This window comes from Phascolarctos cinereus, unplaced genomic scaffold (genome assembly GCF_003287225.1).
Source record: "Phascolarctos cinereus isolate Bilbo 61053 unplaced genomic scaffold, phaCin_HiC Scaffold_4;HRSCAF=312, whole genome shotgun sequence".
Lineage (NCBI taxonomy): Eukaryota > Metazoa > Chordata > Mammalia > Diprotodontia > Phascolarctidae > Phascolarctos > Phascolarctos cinereus.
The window spans coordinates 56257183-56279027 of NW_027555847.1; the positions used below are offsets into that span (position 1 = coordinate 56257183).

The 21845-nt window shown below is 48.6% G+C and overlaps 1 protein-coding gene across 1 annotated transcript in view; it reads right to left on the reverse strand.

Moving 5' to 3' along the window:
• The window catches only part of PLXND1 (plexin D1), a 200692-nt gene that overhangs the window by 40228 nt on the left and 138619 nt on the right, over positions 1-21845 (reverse strand). The window contains exons 15-24 of the mRNA XM_020981108.2: positions 21095-21234; positions 19530-19697; positions 17581-17671; positions 16524-16787; positions 14316-14465; positions 6082-6196; positions 4367-4474; positions 3804-3916; positions 2197-2304; positions 576-706 (exon numbers count right to left, since the gene is read on the reverse strand). Of these exons, the coding sequence (XP_020836767.1) occupies positions 576-706; positions 2197-2304; positions 3804-3916; positions 4367-4474; positions 6082-6196; positions 14316-14465; positions 16524-16787; positions 17581-17671; positions 19530-19697; positions 21095-21234 (1388 nt within the window). The remainder of the gene's footprint in view (positions 1-575; positions 707-2196; positions 2305-3803; positions 3917-4366; positions 4475-6081; positions 6197-14315; positions 14466-16523; positions 16788-17580; positions 17672-19529; positions 19698-21094; positions 21235-21845) is intronic.

Here is a 21845-nt window from a genome sequence, read left to right on the forward strand (position 1 = left end):
CATATATAAAGTGAAGACAAAGTGATTTTGGTGGGGTGGGAGGGCATTCATGATTGCAGGGCTCAGGGAAAGCCTCTTGCAGAAGTGTCTAAGGAGCTATGCAGTCGAGTTGAGGAGGGAGACCTTCTAGGCTTTAGACAACTTGTACAAAGGTGGGAAGAGGAAGGTAGGGCAAGAAGAACACTGTGCACCATGCTGGGGATGATGGGATCTTCCATTGATGGGATGTGGTCAGATGTGAACTTTGACTCTACAGCAGCATTCAGGGAGCCAGCCTTCAAGGCTCGCTGTGACTCCCAGGCTAATGGCACCCAATGTCATTCACACTCCTCTCTCCAGAGTTACCTCCATGATCTCTTAGGTCTGGGAATTGACAGCATTTAAAGCTTGATGGGACCACAGAAAGGCAGGGGAGGGAGGTCCATTGTTATAATAATGATTATTAGCCAGGCCAAGATACAGGGTTACTTCTGGGGAGCATGAGGCAGAGGAAGGAAGGCTGAGGACTACCGCGGCTCGTCTCATGTCAGGGCTTCAAGGTGGAGCAGAGAACCGATCCCCACAGTTGCACTGACCTGTCTCGGACGGCGAAATCCTTCTGCTGCTCCAAAGCATGGACGAAGACAATGAGGAAGTGTTTGTTGCTCAGTAAGGTGGAGAACAAGGCAATCCCTTCCTCCATATTGGGCCGGCAGCTCTCGGGGATCTGCAGAGGAAAGAGGGGCAGCGAAGCCACTGCAGGTGGCGAAGGCCCCCCTGGCTAGCCTGCCTCCTCTTCTCCTCTCCCACGGCCACCATCTCTTAGCTCTGGGATGGCTGTCATTGCAGCCAGCAGTAAAACGAGGAGCAGGAGGTACAGAAGATTTCTTGGGGTACACTTGTGGGAGGAGGGCAGCAGGAAGCAGAGAAGTTAAATGCCATATGAAGCCAGTGAGACTATGCCAATGGATACCAATGTCACAACATTGGTAGAAAACCATATGTACTTGGGGACCTGGCGCATGGGCAAAACCCATCAGTTTACTAAGATGGCATCAGCCGTGAGTGTGATGGAGGTCTGGAATGGTGCATGTGCCAGACTCTCTTTGCATACAGAATTATAAAAGGCCTTAGTGATCATTCAATCTCACCACCTTCTTTTACAGATGAGGAAATTTAGGCTGAGAAAGGTCAAAGTGATTTCCCCCAGATCACACAGATAGTAAGTGGCTAAGGTGGGGCCAGAACACAGATTTCCTAACCATGAGGTATGGGAAGGGCATTGAATTTGGAGTTAGAAGATTCGGGTTCCAATCCAAGCTCCACTTTCACCTCTCTAGCACTCAGTTTCCTCATTTGTAAATTGAGTGGTTGGACCAGAAGATCCCTGCATCTCTAACATTCTGTGACTTTAAGACCACAGGGACAACTAATGTCATCAATTGTGTTGAAAAAGCCCAAGGCTGTGAAAATTCTGCTACCTCCTCACCCCCACCACGCAAGGTCACAGCTTGCCCAGAGCATCACCACTCCAACTTTAGTATGCAACTTAAGAAAGCCTCTCAGGACACCCCCCGCCAAGATCAACTGTGCAAAATATCAGGGAACTGTGAGGATGCTGGGGTCAAGAGGCAAAGAGAACAGCACATTACATTCCTTTGGAGTCGCCTTAAGAATGAAGTCCAGAGAGGTTAGCAATGTGATTGAGATCACACTGGTAAGGATGAAATTCGAACGTGGTTCTTCTGGCTTTGAATCCAGCAGGGACAAAGAGACAACAGGGATGATGCCACCCAGGGTAGAACCACATACATGCAGCAGTGAAACATTTGGTTAATGGAATCTGATTGTCATTAGAAATAATGATAAATGGGCTTGTTTTGGGGATGGTGGGCCATGCTAGCTGCTGTAAGTATGCTCTCTCTCAGGCTACATGTTTCCCCCTGCCCCTAACCCTTACCGGTGACCCACCCCCTCCGAGCATGATTGAGAATGGGAGGTGAGGGGGCTGAGGGTTGAGTTCCCTGAAATCCTGGGGAGGCCCAGCTAGATAAGAAGTCCAACAGGAAGGCTGAGGGACATATATCTCATGCCTTTGCACCTCTAAAGTCTCGAAGGGGGACAGAAGAGGAAATGACTGTCTGCAATGGAGAGGATCTGGTCCCCGGCCATGGGGCTCCAAGGTCTACAGGCAGTGGCTGTGTCTGGCATACTCACTTTCCACTCCCCCAGCAGCAACGGATGAGTTTCCTGGACCTGAGCTCCCCCCTGGGAGTTGAGCGGCTGGGAAGGCAGAATGTAGCACTCCTCATAGAGGGAGGAACACTGCAAGGAAAAGAAAACCAGGGGAAGGATGGGAGGGAGTCACGGAGTGGAAAGCCACGCTCCTCTCTGAGGAGGGAACAAAAAAAAAACCCTCCCTCCACCTCCATCCTCTTCTGGCCCTCGGCTGCCTCTGCAGGGCCTCACTTCCTTTGGCTCATGGACCTGGCCAGGCCCGCTCTGAGCCCCTGTGGCCCTGGGTACTTCCCCCATGGCCTCTCAGCCCTGGCTGGCTCTCTAAGCAGAAGGCCAGAGCTCCAGGCTGCACTGGAGGAAGGAAGTTCGGAAGGCTTTTGTTTTTCTTAAAGGATGTGTTAGGATACAAACAACCGGAAAAACTTGGTGTCTCTTTCCAGTGGTAATACTTTCCAAGCATTGGGCTGGGGGAGGGACTGTCTTGCCAGCTCAGTAAAATGAACCACCTGGAAATCTGGGAAGCAGCGGGGCTGCTTTAGCAACCCCAAATGAAGACTCTATGGAACCCAGCAGTTGGAGACTCCGTGACTTGGGGTATGAATGGCATTCTCCAGCAAAGACTCAGGAGTTTTCCCGAGCTCACCTTTTACCTTCCCAAAGGCAGATGGACAAGGCTATCATGGCCCAGGCAGAGGAGAGGGAAGACTAGCAGGGGGTGGCCACCCAATGGGGTCCCCAGGAAGACTGGGCTCATTGATGCCACGCAGGCAGCAGATGGCATTGCCAAATGGACACCAGGAGGAGGGAGGCCCATGGGCTGGATGCATCTCATCAACAGTCAGGGTGGGGTGGAGCATGGAAACTTGGCCTACAAGGGGTGTGGCCACAAACAGATTCCAGGTAGAAAGGAACCATCCACCCCAGGGATTTACCCTGGTGTTGGGATGGCTGAAGAAATATCTGGGGAGGGAAGATAAGACTCATCCATCTGGGGACCGGCTGCCTTCCCCACATATACGCCACGACTTTTTCCACTGGGCCATTGCCTGGAAAACCATGTAGTCCACTACAAAAGGGCATAAGCTGGGGAGGCAGGAAAAGCAGGAAATAACTTGGGTTCAGCTACTAGTAAATATGGGTAACCTTGGGCAAGTCACTTGACTACTCTGAGTCTCAGTTTTCTCCTCTGTCAAGTGGAGGACAAAAATAGCACCTGTGGTCAGGGTCATAGGCTGCAGATTTGGATTTAGAGATGAAACAGACTTTAGAGATCAGCTAGTCTCATTTTACAGAAGGTGAAACTGCTTTTCATCCATTGTCTCACTTCATCCTCTCAACAGCCCTATAGGGTTGGCATATTGTCATTACTAAGCCATTTGATAGATGAGAATACTGAGGCTCAGAAAAATGAGGCCACCCAGTTCAGGCATGGCAGATCTGGACTAGAACCCATGTACCTTCCCTACTCTCAGACCTGTACTCTTTGTACTGCACCATAAGGCAGGCAATAATGAGTGTGTTTATGGTTCCACGTCACTGGGGGCCTCAAGGAGGACTCAGGCTCTGCAAACAGAGGTGCTTCTGACCTTGGGGAAGAAAGTACGAGTCACAAAGTGCTTGTATTCCAGGAAGGGGATGCCCTGGCTTCGGTTCAGCTCCTTGGTCAGGTCTGTCATGTCAGTCTGCAGTTCAGCAAAGCCTGTTGGTCAGGAAGCCCAAGAGAGACGTGAGCTATACACCCTCCCATTGTGATTTCATCCTACCTAGCTAGGGCTGCCTTAGGCTTCTTCCCATTCAATACCTCCAGGGCAGTAAGGATACCTGGGGTAAGGGGGTACAGTCAGGGGCCAAGCAATAGTCTCTGAGTGTTCGCATTCCCAGTGTACACAGGTGTTCCAGGCTGAGTACTGGTCAGCCCTTGGGCATGAGGCTACTGTTGTTCTTAAATCATCTGGAATTATAGACCTGAAAAGGATTTTAGGGATTATCCAGTCTGACTCCATTTAAAGATGAGGTGACTCACCTAAGGTCATACAGCCAGTGTGGGGCAGAGGTCTATCTATCCTAACTTCCAACCCATTGCTCTTTCCATTAGACCCTGCCTGGGGTCCTCCTGACCAGGGGGCTTCCCCTGCCCAGTCTCCGTCACCTTTGCGGATTTCTTCACGGATCTGGGACTCCATTTCTTCCATCTGCAGTAAGGTTTTCTGCCAGTATCTCTCAGCTCTGCGGCTCTTGGTACAGAAAACAAACAGCCCTGGGGGAAGAGGAGGAAGGAGGATGGGGTCAGCCAGAAGTCCTTGGCTTTTTGCTCTGTGATCCTTTGCATGGAGCATGAGACCCTTAGCTAACAAGTCTCATCTGTCTCTAGGACTCAGGCATGGAAAGGGGAATTCCTCTTCCCACAGAGAAGCTGGGCATATTAAAATCATCATTGCCATCTCATTCCTAGCCATTCTCATAGGCCCTGTTCAAGCCTTCTCTGATCACCCCAGCCCAGCCTAATCTCTACTGAAACAGTTCATATTAGCCAGACCATTCACTTGGCACTTAATCTACACAGACTGCCTGGTGTGGTTATTTCTGTGTGTGTAGCTTTGTGTGTGTATGCATGTGCATGCACATATATGTGTTACACGTTCCTGTACACATGTGTGAGAATGTGTATATACGTGCTCTGTGTGTATGCAGTGTGTACATGTGTGTATACATGTTCCTGCGTGCATGTGCGCTTGTGTGCGTGCATGAATGTGTATATTTGTGTTGTGTGTATTTGTATGTGGTCTCATTACAACTGTAGGCTCTTTGAGGGTACAGGTTATGTCTTTTTTTTTTTGGCAGATGGGAAAAAATTTTAAAATATTTTTTGAAAGCCATGTCTTAATCAATCAATCAATCAGTAAGCATTTATTAGACATTCACTGTATGTCAGGCACTATGCCAAATGGTAGGATACAAAGAAAGACAAAAACACAAAAACAGTCCCTGTCCTCAAGGAGCTTACATTCTAACAGGAGAGACAACCTGTCTATACAACAAGTACATAGAAGAAACATGGAGAACAGATGGAAGATAGTCTTGGAAAGGCCCATGTAGCAGGGGGAGGGGGACAGGAAATGAGAAATTAGTAAAGGTCAAGTAAGGTTAAAACTTTTGTGTTAAAGCTTTCTTATGTACAGGTGAATACCAGATTGAAGCAGTATTTGGGGGACTACTAAGTAACTAGCAGTACTTGCTGTAAAGGTTAATTCCCTTGGGAGGAGACATCCACCTAGTAGCACTAATGAATTCTGCCATATTTGTTCTAGGAAATGAAGGCTATTAGGTCAAGCAACATTTTCTAAGTATTAGTATTGGTTCTTATATTTCTCCTACAGTGCCTTATATAAAGGAGGTCTTCAATAAATGCTTGTTAATTGAGTGATAAAATAATATTCTATATAGAATATCTTATACACTCCCAGAAAATTTATTTTTCCTAGGACATTGTCTGTTCATGAACCATCAGTGGTTCCTTACTGCCTCTAGAAGAAAGTCCAAAGTCCTTTGCCTAGTATCCTAAGTCTTCTACAATCTGGACACAAGCTAGCTATCTAATCACATGTTACAACTTCTTGGAGTCCTACAGTGGCTTGAGATGAGGTGGGGGTGAGCTGGGAAGAGGGTTGTATGGGTCAGTGGGACATGTAACTATGCAGGGTGAGGGAGTGAGGGGCAGTGCAAGGTGCAGGCAGCAGTGAGGGATGGTGGGGGTCCCAATCTCCCCAATCCTGATCCCATCCCCAGCATGAAATGGTCATATCTGAGTGTGCTACTGAGGATGGAGGGCAGACCTGGGGGCCCAAGGCCCATCTCCCTTCTTACCCACGATGGACAGGAGAAGCAGGATGCTACAGATGACGACGGAGACGGTGATGGCTGTCTCGCTCCCACCCAGCTGTAGTGTGGCAATGGTCTGGTTGAAATTTCCAACCTGGATCTGAGCAGAGGGAGGAAGGGAAATATGAGAAGCCCACAGCAGAGGGAAGGGGGGATGGGAAGGGCCTGGATAGCATTAACCCCAGGTGGGAAGCCTGCCTATGAGATGTGGGGGCTCTGGTGCAATGCTCGGGCACATAATCTAGCTTTAATCTGGGCCCCTTGGGCAGTCTGGTGAAGCCTCGGAGACCCTTTCTCAGAATAATGTTTCTAAATGCATAAAAATACCTAGGATTACAAAGGAAATGAATTATATTGTAATATAATTATCAAAATATTTTTTAAAAGTTCATGGACTCTAGGTTATGAACCCCCTCATGTTCTAGGGGAGGTCCACAGAGGGGGAGTGATTTGACTGAAGACACGCAGCAAAGTGAGGAGAAGACAGGGTTAAAACTCAGCCCATCCAGCCCTCTTGGCATACATCAGGATATTGTCCCTACTCTCCACCCCACCCATCCAAATCCTACCCATCCTTCCATCACAGTAGCTGACATTCTGCAGGCCTTAAGGAAATGCTTTGCATCCACGATCTCTTTGATATTCACAACAAATACGTGAAGTAGGAGAGGCTTGGGGGTGGGGTGGGGTAGGGTGCAGGGTTGGTCTAGCCCTGTGACTTTGTTGGTCTAGGGAACTACCAACATAGAATGAGAAGCTCCTACTTTGCAACCTACAGGCTCTTCAAAATATAATTTCATTTTATTTTCAGATCCAAAATCTCCCCCTCCTACCTTCCTTTCCTCTAGAACCTGCTACAAATATACATAGTCTATCAAAACAGCTCCTGTATTAGCCATGTCTAAGATAGAAACCTGCTTCCGGCTGCCCCCTGCTTCTGTCTGGAGATGGAGAGCACGCTTTATCAAGAGGCCGCTGGAATGGGGCTTGGTTCCACTGGTCCGACCCACAGTCTTAAGGGAGCTGCCCTGCCAGCCAGCATGGGGCAGAGCCAGGTCTTGCTTTCAGGTCTTTCCAACTCCAGGGCCATCTTCTTCACACCACAGTGCCTCTCCATTGTACAGATAGCCAAACTGAGGCACACACAGAAAGATTAAAATTCCTTGCTGAAGTTTACCTAGATAGCAGGTAGCCAAGACAAGATTTGAACCCAATTCTCATTTCAAATACATTCTTCTTGTCCATCTTGTACTGTAGGTATGTGTGGTGTGGCTTTGGAGTCAGAAAGTCCTGAATTCAAATCTTGCCTCAGACATTTACTTAGCTGTAAGCCCCTGGGTAAGTCACTTAACTTCTGCCTTAGTTTCCTCATTGGTAAAATGGGAATAATAACAGCACCCAGGGTTGTTGTGGGGATCAGGTGAGATAATATATGTAAAGTGTGTACAGGTCTTAAGGTGCCATCTAACCATTGTTATAGTAATAGCTGTGTCTAAGTTCCACCCTTTCCTGGAAGCCTTCCCAGAATACCCCCAAACTCCAGGGATCTTTCCTCTCTCTGAATTCCTGAACCTTATTCTCACTGCTTCATCTGCTTTAGTCTTGTCCACTGTACTGGACTGTAAACCCGCTGAGGGCAGGGGCTCTGTCTTCTCTGCCCCTGTCAATGCCAGCACAATTGCCCTCAGGAGTGGGAGTACAGCTCACTGCTTCCCACATGAGGCATTCAGGCTGTCACTGGACCAGGGAGACAGGGACAGGCAGAAAGGGCCACAGCATACAATAGGGGCTCCAAAAATGCTGACCCTTCCTTCCCCCACCCTCCTCCTGGTTGACTTGTCATACAGGGCCCTTCGGTCATGATTCTGCATCCCCAGCTTCCAAAAGGAGAGAATTCCTCTCATTTAACCAGTGCTCATATAAAGTTCCATGTCCAGCATTCTGTCAGCAGTGATTAAGCGCCTCGTATTTACAAGGTCCTAGGTTAGGCACTTTCCAGTCAATGTTGTCCAGTGTCAGGGTTCTATCAGTCTCCACAGGGAGGGCTCAATCATAGTGGATAGAGCTGGAAGGAGTTTCAAAAATCATCTAACTCAACTTAATTTTATAGATGAGGAAACTGCAACCCAGAGGGAAGTGACTTGTCCAAGGTCACTGTTAAAGCTGAGAATCTTTGGGGAAGGCAGTGCTGACTGCTTGAAGAAGAAGCTGTGTCTCTACAAGCATCCACAGCACACATGCTGTCTCCCTCATTAGACTGCAAATTCCCTAGAGAAGGGACTGTTTAATTTTTGTCTCTGCATCCCCAGAGCTTACCATAGCTCCTGGCACATAGGAGGTGATTAATAGCTTTTGTTGGCTTACTAACAAGCATGAGCATACTCCCAGGTTCTTTAAGACTCACCACCTAGACTGCCCCTCATGCTGGTGATTGAGTGTGTGTTCAGGTGGTGAGATCTGGATCCAAAGTGTGTTTGGGACAGAGAACATTGAGAAGTTACTGAATAAAACAATAGAGTCTATTAGGGAGAGAACAGAACACAGACCCATTGACTTTCTGAGTGTGGGGTAGTGGTTGAACCCTGGAGGACCGAGTATAAGGAAAAAAGGGCATCCTTTGGAGCTAATTCTGTGTGTAAAGCTACGTCACAGAGAATGGGCATTTGGGTATGGATCCTCGGAGCACATTATTCAGAAGTGTGTTTTGGGGCCAGGCTGGAGCAGATGATAACTGCCTGTGTAGGCCAGCTGGGAAACTTTGGGGTACTGGGTGGTACGCTGATTCTCATGGAAAGATGGTAAGTATTTGAATGGCACAGCTTTGAACCCCTCCTTGTCTCTGAATAAGAAAAGAAAGTCCTTGGGGGAAAACCAACAGACTCAGAGGCTACATGTGAGACTGGATGGGGCTATGTCAGAAGAAGCACCAGAGATGGGATTCTGACTCAAGTCCTCTTGAATCTAAATCTGCTCTCACCCTTTTGGGGGCTATAGCTGTGATTTCATTGTCAGAAGGAATGCCTGGTGACGAAACTCCCTCTACCAGTGTTGGCTGGTGCTTCCTTTGCCACTTAGAGCCTTGTGCCTGGGACCCAACGAGCCTTGGACCTCCAGCCCTGGAGAGGGGCTTGTGGCCTTTGGAAAGGTTGGGGGGGTAGGCGAGGGATGCCAAATCTGGCAGCTGGAGCCAAGCCTTCTAGTCAAGGGTTCTGCCTACCTAACTGAAGCAGCTCCCTCTCTCCAGCTTTCCAAATAGGAGCTGATCCACTCTTTCACTCTCCTGCTGGAACCAGACTATTCCCCAGGCTCCCTTAGTAACACCACAGCTCCGCACAAATGCCTCGTCTTGTTTCCTTCTCCAAGAAGCAAATTGATCCAGGAGGGCTGGAGAGACTTGGGCTGGCCAGCCAGAGGTAGGAGCCCATTCCCCCAGTTCCTGAAGGCATCTACCTTTTTTCCCAAGCCACTCCTCCTTCGTGAGCCTGCTTGACCCTCTCCAGCTTTCACTGAGCTCTCTCCTGTCTTTGTCCTGCTGGATGCCTGCACTAGTTATCCCAAGCACTGTTCATCTGGTGGCACTTAGCATAATCAAGCTTTTCCCCATTCACTAATTGTTTAAAGAAGGGTCATTCAGCCCAGCTCTTTCATTTAACAGATGAGGGAACTCAGGCCAACGTCTCTGGGTCAGTCAGGAGCAGAACTAGAATGAGAACCCAGGTCTCCTGACTTCCCAGCCCAGAATCCTTTCCACTCCACTCTCTAAGCAGGCCATGAACTTTTTGGGGTCATGGGCCAGATTTTATTTTTTCTCTTAAAGTAGAAAGAACACAAGATTTAGAGTCAGAGGAGCTGCATCCAGGACTTTGTTTGATCAATCAATTAACCAATGAACATTTATTAAGTGCCTACTTATGCCAGGCACTGTGCTAAACCACTTAATAACCAGACATCCTGGGACAAGTCACTTCTCCTCTCTCAAATTTCAGTCACATTACCCATTCAAATGCTTTAATAATAACGGCTGACATTTACAGAGCTTGAAGGTTTCCAAAATGGGATACATATATATAGAATATATAATATATACATGACATATATATTTCATTTGAGTCTCACAGCATATATAATAGTTATATATATAAATATAACTTATATAATATACAAATATATGAATATAATTATTATATATAAAATACATAAATATATATGGCTATATATAATTATATATCATAATTTATATAAATAAATAAATAATAGCTGGCATTTACAGAGATTGAAGGTTTCCAGAGTGAGATATGTGTGTGTATGTGTGTGTTACATCAATATAGGCTCAAATGAAACACTATATGTGTGTGTGTATGCACACACACTAACACACACATAGTTTAATCTGAGCTTCACAACAACTCTGTGGGGTTGGGGACAATTATTATCTCCATTCTACAAATGAGGAAACAGGTTCGAAGAGAAGTGAGTTAGGCAAGATTTGAACCTGGGGCTCCCTGACTCTGAGTGCAGCACTCTGTCCTCCCTGATTCTCTAAGAATAGTGCTTGTGTTACCTCACAGGGCTGTACAGAAAGCGCTTGCATCTTTTAAATGTTACAGAGAAGGGTGTGATTTTTTATGCTCACTCCCATAGCACAGCCAGTGGTCCAGGGCTCGGTGAGGAAGGGGACAGCCTCCAGCGGCCTGATTCCTTACCGAGCCCCTACTCCTGCCTGGTTGGTGGTACTGAACTTCACGCTGACCACTGCCAGAGGGAAAGAGGAGGACCTGGGTGGGACTGGGGAGGGGGAGCACGTCTGTTCTCCCCATTTCCAGAGATAGGGAAGTACGGAAGAGGGGTGGAGGACAGGGAAAAGGAGTGAATTCTCTTTTGGACATGCTGAGGCGTTGAGATGTCTGAGATGTATCCAGGGCATCTCTCCATTTCCAGCGAGGGCTTTATCAGCACCCACACACCTACGCACACCTGCCTGCATGCAGGCATCTTCAGCTGCTACCTAGGAACTGGCTCCTGGCTCCGGCCCCAGTGTGGGAAATGATGCAGAAGCTAAGACTGGGAGCCATAGTGTGTGCTACAGTGGGATCTCAGAGCTGTGCTTCAGAGGAAAAGTGGGGGGCACAGAAGGGCACCTCTGCAATTCTACTTCCCACCTCCCCCCACCCAGAGTCCTCCTGTTCCAGCCAGGCACTGGGTCCTCCCCAGTATACAGATCAGTGGGGAAGGAGAACTCTTGATCTTGGCCCTGGGAGGTATGAGCAGTGACTCTAAGTGCAGCAAACCTGGGTGGCTTGAGTTTCTACATAGGCTCATACATGAGAGACCCCAACCAGGGAACTGGAACAACAATAATAACTCTTATTTATATAGTACTTTGTGAAATGCTTTAACTATATTATCTCATTTGATTTTTCACAACAACCTTGTGAGATGTTATAATTATCCCCATTTTACAGATGAAGAAACTGAGGCTTAGAGAGATTAAAAGACTTGCCCAAGGTCATATAGCTAGTAAGCACTGGAGACAGGATTTGAATATTAGTCTTCCTGATTCCAAGTTCAGCTCTGTAGTGCTCTGTTTCTCAAGGTCAAAGGCTTTGCCAATAATAAAGTGACTTGGGTTGTCATTCATTATCAAGTTTTTCTACTTTCTAAACCAAGCTTTCGAGGAAAGATTGCCAGACTTGGAATTGGGAGACCAGGGTAGTAGGCCCAGCTTTGTTGTCACCATCTAATGAATTACATGGTTTAATTCCTCTCAGCCTCGGTTTTTCACATCTGTAAAATGGGGGCACGGCCACCTGCTCTACCCACCGTACAGAGCTGTTGTGAGGGTTTGATAAAATAATGAACCTAAAATGATTTGGGAATTCTAAAGTGCTTGCCATGAATTTCCTGGCCTGTCTGGTGTCCACTCCCAAGCTGTCTGACCACTCTTCAGGCTCCCTCACTGGTCATTATCAACCTCCTATGCCTTAAGCATGAGTGACACCCCCATCTCCAAGCCTCAAAAAGCCTCTTTTTTCTTCTCTTTCTCTATCAGGGGTTCTTTGGCAAGTCTGGTGGAACCTTCTCAGAATAACGTTTTTAACACACCAAATAAAATGAATTGGATTCCAGAGGAAATCAGTTATATTGGAATACAGTTATCAAAATGTTTCAATAAACAAAGTCATGGGCCCTGGGTTAAGAACCTTGGTTTTACACTATAGTGACTGTTGATCTCCCCACATCCACATTGCCAGCTATCTCTATTCAGATGATTCTCCAATCTATATATCCAGCCCTCATCTCCTAAACGTTCCCAAATTACCTGCTAGCCATCACTACCTGGATTTCCCATCAGCCTCTCGAACACAACATGCCTCAAAGGAAATCGATTCTCCTCTTTCTTCTGTCCAAAATCCCACCATCCACCTGGCTCCCAGGTCCCCAGCCTTGTATTATCCTTGGCTCATCACTCCCCACCCACACTCCAGTACCAATTAGTCTCCAAGTCCCCTCGAACCTCAGCTACCTCTCACATCTGCTTACTTCCTCCCACTCACACGCCAGTTCAAGCTCTCATCACCTCTCGTCTGGACTATTGCAAATAGCCTCCTAATGGGTCTCCCCGCTTCTAAGAGCTCCTTTCTGCAATCAATTTTCTGCACAGCTGCTGAAATCATTTTCTTCCTAAGGCCACGGGGTTAACTATGTCACTGCCCTGTGCAAAAACTTCCCACAGCTCTCTCCTGAAAATCTCTCCAGGCTGACATTGTAGGCACCCCATAGCCTGGCTCCAATTTACCTGCCCAGCTTTAGTGCATGTCCTCACTCCTTCTCACTTCCTCTCCGTTCCAGCCACATCAGTGGACCTGGCGTTTCCCCACCTCGACACTTTCTCTCCAGTTCCTCCGCATTCCCCTGAGTCGCTCCTTTTCTCTGCCTCCCAGAATCTTTCCCTTCCCTCCTGGGCTCAGTTCAGGGGATACACACTTTGTGATGCCTTCCCTGATCTGCCCCAGTGGCTTGTAACTCTTCCTCTCCTGAAATTACCCTGGATGCAGTACTGTTCATGTTGAATCTTCCCAGTAGAAAGTAAGCTCCCTGAGGCCAGGCATTGTTTTTCCTTTTCTGTCTTTGTATCTCTAGTGCTTAGCACAATGCCTTGCATACAGTGCCATTATTGCTGAGTCATTTCATTCCTGTCTGACTCTTCATGACCTCATTTAGGGTTTTCTCGGCAAAGAGACTAGAGTGGTTTGCCATTGCCTTCTCCAGCTCATTTTACAGATGAGGAAACTGAGGCAAACAGGGGTAAGTGACTTGCCCAGGGTCACACAGCTACTAAGTGTCTGAGGCAGGATTTGCACTCTGCCTTCTTCACTCCCCATCCAGTTCTCTATCCACTGTGTCACCTAGCTGCGAAGATTTTAACCCAAATCTTCTGACTTCAAATCCACTGTTCTTTCCACTAAGCCATACACCCTCCTTTATACAAATAAGGCAACTGAGGCACAGAGCTTTAAAATACCCTTTCAAGGTCACACACAGAGTGAATCAATGAGGTTAGGCTACCTGCATGTGGCAAAGAAGGAGAACAGGAAGAAGGTCCCTCAGGCTCTGTTCCCAGAGAGATGTCATGGCGCCCGATGGAAGGCAACAAGGAAGCAGTGTGAGGGCCTAGGGAGGGGAGACCTGGACATCTGTGCTCAGGGTGAAGACACACCACATTGATAACAACTGACCAATGAGAATGATGACAGAGATGTGAGCTCTCTGTCTGTCTCTGTCTCTCTCCTTCTCTCCTGTACTTTGTGCCTCAGTAGGCCCACTCAGAGCTGCACCAACACCTCCTCCACTCCCGAGATGACCAGTAGGAAAACCCCAGTCATACCGTAAGATTCCAGACACCACAGGATCCCAGAGGCAAAAAGCACTCAGCACCCAGGCAACTGTCCTGGCTGTTCCTTCTCCAACCCAGGCAACTCATGCATTTCGGGGAGCAAGTAGGGCATTAAAGCCCCTGTTGGGAATGGGTACCCTGGCTTGGGGGCAGGGCTCCTCACGGAGAGGTCCAGGATGAAGAAGGGACACTCGTTCTGTCTCTACCTTTGGTAGGCAGGCATCAATCTCACAACCCAACCCTCCCCACCCCCATCCCCCCTCCCGCCATCAAAGTTGCTCTGAGTATCGTGGTCTCCCACTCCTCTTCTAGGTCAAGGACTCACCGTGATGGGCAGGTGCCCTTCTGAGGTGCTCAGCGACTCGTTGACTGAGCAGTGAATAACTCTGTCTGAGACAATCTGGATCTCACAGGATGTCTGGCCAATCTTCACTTGATACTCTTGACACTCCAGACCCAGGTTGTCCTGCTCTTTCTGATTTAAGGAAGGAAGAGGAGAAGGGCAAAAAGAGGGAGAGAGAAGAAGAGAAAAGAGAGGGGGAGAGGACAGAGAGGGAGAGAGGGAAGGAAGAAGGGAGGGGGGAAGGAGAGAGAAAGAGAGTTTTTTACACATTTAAATGTAATAATAAATACTAAATAAATATTTATTAAATAGATACAATAAAACTTTATTTAAAGAGGAGAAATCATCCTTAGCTCACAGGCTGTATAAAACCAAGCAGGGGCTGGGTGTGGCCCAAGGGGTTGGAGTTTGCTGACCCCCTAGCCTAGAGCACTGAGAGGTTAAGGGACTTGCCCAGGGTCACACAACTCAGGATGTGTCTCAGGTAGGACCTAAATGCATCTTCCTGGCTCCAGAGTCATCTCTCCATCTACCACATTGCACTCTTTCTCTTAGTGCTATAAGGGATCTTAAAAATCAGAGGATCACAGATAAGGTAGGAAGGGATTTTAGAGATCAGGTAGTCCAATCCCTTAATTTTACAAAAAAGGTAAATAAGGCCCAGGTAGAGGAAGTAAGTCACCCTTGGAACTGAGGGAGACTTCACCTTGTCCAATCCCTGCTTTCCAGGATGAAAGGTATTAGTATGCCCATTCTATAGATGGGACAACTGAGACCCAAAGGGTTTAAGTGACTTTTCCAAGTTCTTGCTGATTAGAGGCAGGACTGGCCCCACAAGCCCAGTGTGTTCTGACTTGAGAAGCAGGAGAAAGCACACACTCCCTCCAGAATTAGAAGAACTGAGTTCATATCCTGCCCATAATACTTACTGCCTTTGTGTTAGTCACTCGGTCCCTTAGCCTGTCTGGGCCTCAGTTCCCCCATCTGTAAAATGAGGGGGGGTTGGACTACATGGCCTCCCCAGTTCCTTGTTGCCCTACATCTAGAATCCTAGGATTCAACTGAGTCGTAGGCTCCATTAGGCCTTGCCCTCTGAGTCCCCTATGGTCCAGCCCCTGGGTCAGTCTGAAAGCCTCCCCTCCCCTCTTCCCTGTTCCTCTTTGCCTGTTTTCCCGCCTCTTAGACTTTGCCCTGTTTTTTTACCTCTTGGCCAGGTGGGATAAGAAAGAAATAATACCCTTGTCCTCCCTTTATGGTGAGGAACCGAGAACCCAGCCTGATGGACCTTGGGCCAGCCAAAGAATAAGCAGGCTGGGAGCTGGCAGGGGCAGCAGGGAGCTCTGGCTTCCTCGTTAGGACCAACTCCAACCCCTGTGCTCTCTCCCCCTCTCATGGTCTTGTAGAATTCCTTGGCTTTTCTGTACCAGCCAGCTGGCGCCAATGTGGGCACCACATTTGCTGGGGGGCAGTTTCCACAGTGAATCTCTGCCCCTGGCTAGGGTGTCTATGAAGGTCTGGTATACAGGTAGGGGTGCACTCCAGAAGAAGCCCTCAACCTTCAGGGGCTGCCTGGGTCTGGTCACTCCCTAGGACTGTTTCTGAGGGCCTCACGGTGACCCTTCACCCAACCGCAGCCTGACCCTTGAGTCAGGCTGGGAATTGACTCTAACCCCAGGCTGGTCAGAGGACAAATCTATGCCATCTGTTCTCTAGGAGGGCCAAGCAAGAGAGCGTGGCCATCCCCGCTGTTGAGCATGTGTCCTGCCAAGGGGAGGCCGAGCATTGCCCTCTTTGAGGAGGCAAACAGCTCCTGCCAACTATAGGGGTCATGGGGCAAAACTAAGGATTCTGGGTGTCTTGAAGGGGGTTACTGTTCTGGTAAAACAATGGTGTGGGAGCTAGTTTTCCTCTCTAGCTGAATATTTCAGGCTCTGGACTCCTTGAAAGGATGACAGGGTCATTCGTCTGGAGCTTGAAGAGATCTTGGAAGTCTAAGAACCAGAAAAAGAACTGATGTCTAAGGAAATGATTTGTCCAAGATCACGCTTATAAAAGTAAGAGTCAGAGCTAGTTTCCTCTGAATCCAAGTTCTGGGGTCCTTCTGCCACCAGCGCCCTCCTCTTCCTCCCTATTACCACTACTACTATGCTCCTCTCCCTTCCCCTTCCTGTGGGCCGTATCATTGCTCACATGGATGACCAGGGTGAGAGGCTCCCCCGGATGGTGTTTAATCCATTTCTCCCTCTTGGCAGTGGAAAACTGGGGGTCAGGCAGATACTCCAGGCTGAACCTGCTGCTGGGAAGCATATTCTTTGGCTCTCCAGGGTCTTCCATGGCCACCTGCTCATCCTCGTAGGGTTGCCCATTAATGAAAAAGTTCACGGGTGCTGACTTATTGGCTGTGGCACCAGGGGAGGGGCAGGTGATGAGGGTGGAATTAAGAACCTTGCAGAGCTGAAGGAGAGACAGAAACAGGTCAATACATTGGTGGAGATAGGGAGGGACGGGGGAGAGAGACGGGCAGCCAGAGTGACAGAGATTGGGAGACACACAGAGGCAGAGAAAGGTGCAAGGACAGAGACACAGATGTCAAGGCAGAAAAAGAGATAGACACAAGAATAAAGACACAGAGGCTAGGTTGGAGAGACAGAGAGAGACACAAGGATAAAGACAGACATACCAAGATGGAAAGACAGAAAGACGGAGGCAAAGAGAGAGAGAAAGGAACATAGAGGCAGATAACAGAAATAAAAACAAAAAGGAGACAGAGACCAAGGGGAAGAGAAGGTCTGGGTCAGCAAAGGCTCTGGGCACCCGGGTCTGTTGCTCTGGCGGCCCTCAGTCAGAGGCAGGGTGGCAAAGAGGCAGTGACGTCTTTGGGCTGGGAAAGATGGATGCCAGTGGAGACCACTGATCACACCCATTTGTCTCCCAAGGGCTCCATCTCCCCTCTCTGGGGCACCATCCCCCACACAGAGGAGGAGGATGGAGCCATCTTCACTCAGCCCACCCTGAAAGCCGCCTGGCTTTTCTCACGCTTCCTCCTTGACGAGAAAAACTCACTCTCCATCTGTCCCTTCCCTCCCCCTCCCCGCCTCATCGCTCTGTGTTCCTGGTATCTATGTCTCAGTCTCCCTGCCCATGATCTCCCCTACTCTCATCCCATTTCTGCTGGAATCCCTCCGTTCTGCCATCCACACTCCCACCCACCCCCAACATCTCCCACCTCCTGGCCTTTTTGACTCACCGTCTGCTCCTTGCCAATGTGATTCACCATCATGGACACATTCTGCACCATGTCGAACCGACTGCCCTCCACAGTGATGGTCCTCCCTCCGCTGAGCAGAGAGAGAGCAGGGTTTCACAGATGGGGGATGTCCAGACAGGGACAGTGCAGGAGTGGGGAGAAGAGGGACAGGAGAGACAGTGATGGGGGTGAGATGGGCTGGGGTAAGCAATTACAGTGGCACCCCAGATTTAGAATGAATAGCAGTACTGCCTAATGGATAGAGTACTGAATTTCAAGTGGGAAAAACCGGGCTCCAAATCCCATCTCTGACACTTAGCCGTATGACCCCTGGGTGTTCTCTTTGGTTAGGCTGCTGGAAGAACTGAGTTTGAATTTGGCCTCAGATACTTAGCTGGGTGACCCTGGGTAGGTCACTTAACCTCGGCCCCAGGTCCCTGATCTGTAAAATGTGGGTGTTAGACTATGATGTCTGAGGTTCCCTCCCACTCTAAACGTAGGACCATACATGCTGATCTGGGGCTTATTAAGTTAAGTGTGCAAGAGAGAAGAGAAATCAGCAGCGTCCTAAGGCAGTCCTGCCCATCCTTCCCTCCCCCACAACATCTGTGCTGTCGTCCATCCCGGCAGACTCCCTCTTCAGGCAGGGCTGCAGAGGGAAACCTGTCAGCCACACCATTGCAGTGATCAGTAGGCTTTCTACGTGGAGGAGCTTTTATTTCAATGATCTAAGACTCTTCCTGCCCCTGCTCCAGCCAGCTGTCGGAGCCTTCCCCATCTTTGTACACATCCGATATCTGCTTAAGTTTCTACATGTTTCTTCTGAAAGAATGAAGGAAGCAACTGTTTCATTGTTGTTTTTGTATCCACAGGAACTAGCAAAGTGCCTGGCACATAATAGGTACTTAATAAATGCTTATTTCTGGATTGATTGAATTCTTACAACTACCTTGTTGTAAGACAAGTCTCTTCCCTCCTTTACAGATGACAGAATTGAAGGCCAGAGCTGTAATTGGGCCTGAGGCTGCACAAGGAGTTCGTAGCAAAGACAGGACCATGGTCTGGGTTTTCTTCTCTCCCTCCCTTTCTCCTTTCCTTCCTTATTCTCTTCCTTCCTCCCTCTTTCTCCCCCTTTGTCTCCCTCCCTCCTTCTGTCTCTCCATCTGCATCTGTCTCTTTCTCTCCCTCCCTCTGTCTCTGACTCTCTCTTCTCCCTCCGTCTCTCAATCTCCATCTATGTCTCCTTCTCTCTCTCCCTCTGTCTCTCCATCCCTATCTCTCTTCCCCCTCCCTCTGTCTCTCTGTCTCCATCTATCTCTCTTTCCCTCCCTCTGTCTCTCCATCTCCATTGATCTCTTTCTCTCCCTCCCTCTGTCTCTCAGTCTCCATCTATGTCTCCTCTTTCTCCCTCTGTCTCTCTGTTCCTGACTATCTCTCCCTCTCTCTGTCTCTCCATCTCCATCTGTCTCTCCATCTCCATCTGTCTCTTTCTCTCCCTCCCTCTGTCTCTGTCTCTCTCATAAACTTTATTTTAGAGGACTGCTGAAGAAAATTCCTCTCTCAACACTGACCGTGCTACCGACAGTCTCAGAGGGTTGTCTGGGGCTTTGAGAGGGGAGCTGCTCTGTCTGGGTCCCCGAGCTAGTGTGAGGCCAGGCCTCTTGGCTTCAGAGGGGCTGCAATACTTCTTCAGCCAGGGCTTTCCCTGGCCCCCCCCTTCTCTCCACATAAGGAATAGGATTAAGGTGACCGGCTTAAACATTTTCGGGGATGTTGGCACTGCTGAATTTTAATACTACTCAGCTGCACTGATTCTTTGACATGGTATCTTATGAGATCAGAGCTAGTAATTATGTGATGCGAATTTATGCTGGCAGGATAAAAATGAAATGGAAGGGGGTGGGGGTAAGGGAGGGTAGTGGGATGGGGAAGGCTGGAGCGGGGCTCACCTGACCGGGCTCTTTCTGGGACTGATGGCTGTGATGACTGGGTCCCTCATGTAGTCAAAGGTGATGTTGCTGTTCATGCAGGATTTGTGCTCAAAGCGCACACAGACACGGACGGTGGCAAGCAGCTCTCCTCTTGGCATGGTGCAGGTGATGGTACTGTCTGTGCGCCTGTGGGAGGGAGGCCAGGGCTTCTGAGTGGCTGGATACTGAGCAAGGCCTGGGCAGAGCTGGCCACCACACTACTAACATCACCTTCTCTCTACTGTTCCCAGGGTCTAACCCGATCCAGCCTAGGGAGAGCTGCTGAATCGGGGGTGAAGGGAGCACCATGTTTGGGGCAGCTCTGGAAAAGCAACAGGATCCCCCTCCTCTCCTCCCTATTCCTAATCTTAGACCCCATCACCTCATACCTGGGATACTAAAGCTCAAGTCCCTGCCACTGCCCTCTCCCACTGAGCCACCCTGCCCATGATGCCACCCCACTAATCTCCCTAGAAGAGCCCTTTTTGTATTGTAAATTCCTAGTTTGAGAGTCTCAGTGTTGGTCCGATGCCTACTGCATCAAATCCAACCTCCTCCTCCTCCTGGCATTTGAGACTTTCCACAATCTGGCCCTCTCTTACCTAGCCAACCTTATCCTTCCTTCTCTCTTCTTTGATTCAGGCTAGGTTCCTCCCTAACTTCCAACACATTCTCATTTCCATCTCTGTACCTTTGTTCACTGCCTTCCCCCTTCTTTCACTCATCCAAATCCTACCCAGTTTGTGTTCCTCCTCTTCTACGAAGCCTTCCCAGATTTCCTCAGCCTACAAAGCTCTTCCTCTCCTCTGATCTCCTAATGGCATTTCTGCCCCATACGAGATTGCAAGTATCTAGAGGTCTCCCTAAGTGCCTAGCATAGTGCTCTGAAATTGTATTGTCGTCATGTAGAGTAAGCGCAGGAGCTTATCTTAGCTTCTAGACTACAAGCTTCTCGAGGGCAGGCATGGTGCTTTCTTCTTACCAATGTCCTATACACACAAAACACAGGGCATGGAACATGAGAGGTATTCAGTACAGCTTGGTGAGTCATTGAAAGCCACTGGGGAGTAGCCAAAGAATGCTCAGCACAATGCATTGCACGGGCAGGTACTTAATGAATGTTTATTGATTGAGTGAGTTAATGACTGAATGAATGCAGGGGATCTCAAAGCACTTTGTATATGCACAGTCAGTTTTCTCTAGCTCAGGAAGCCTACCCCAGGGACAAAGGGCTTTTCCCTTCAGGTTAAAGGAAAAGTTCTCATGGCTTTGAAGTCTAGGAAGCCCCCACCATTAATTCTGTATGGGCTGTACCCCAATGGCAGGAGCTCTAGCTTATGGTCTAGTCTGTTCACTGAAGCTCCCTCCTTGGAAAAGTCCCTGAAGGAGTCCTGGGGCCAAACATGCTCCCAGGAGAATCCCAACCAATGGCTTACAAGGAGATTCAGCCTCATGCCCAGTTTGAAGAGAGAAACTGACCCTGAGATCACTCTGGTACTAACTTGTCCCCGCCTGGTCCAACCCACCTTGGTCCCATGGCTTACACAAGATTTAAACACTGTTTGGTGTCATTGACCAGGACATGGAGTTCGGATCCCACTCCAAGGTCACTCCCTCGGATAGTCACTCTGGTGCCTCCAGCCTTTGGACCAACATCTGGCTCCATGGAATAGACAACTGGGAGCTAATGAGGAAGAAGGAAGAAAGAAAAGGGGAAAGAGCAGGAAGAATGGGGGACCGGGCAAGGGAAGGGGAAGGAGAAGAGGACAGAGTGTAAAGATGAAGGCAGGGTGCAATAAGAAAGAGAAAGGTGGAGAGAATAAGAAAGGGGAAGGGAGAGAAGAAGGGAGGGGAAGAGAAGAGAATACAAAAAAAGAGAGAGAGAGAAATAAAAGAGAGGAGAGAAAGGGGAAGAGAACAAGGATGAAAGAGAAAGAAAGTAATGTGAAGAAAATAGAGGAGGTAAGCAAAGAAGACAGAACAAGGGAGAAATATAGAAGGAAAGAGAGAGAGGTGGGGAGGGGCAGAGGGAGACAAAGGGAGGGAATAAGAAAAAGAAAATAACAATGAGGAAGTGAGAGAAAAGGGGGAATAGGAAAGAAAAGGAGAGAGGAGGGAAATGTGAGCACAGGAGAGGAAGAAAGAGAGGAGAGAGGAGAAGAAAGAGCAAAGGAAAGGGGAGGAAAGGAGGGAAGGGGAAGAGAGGAAAGAGAAGAGAAAGAAGAGAGAAGAGAAGAGGAGGAGAGGGGAGAGGAAAGGAAGGGAGGAAAAGAGAGGGAAGGAAAGAAAAGAGAA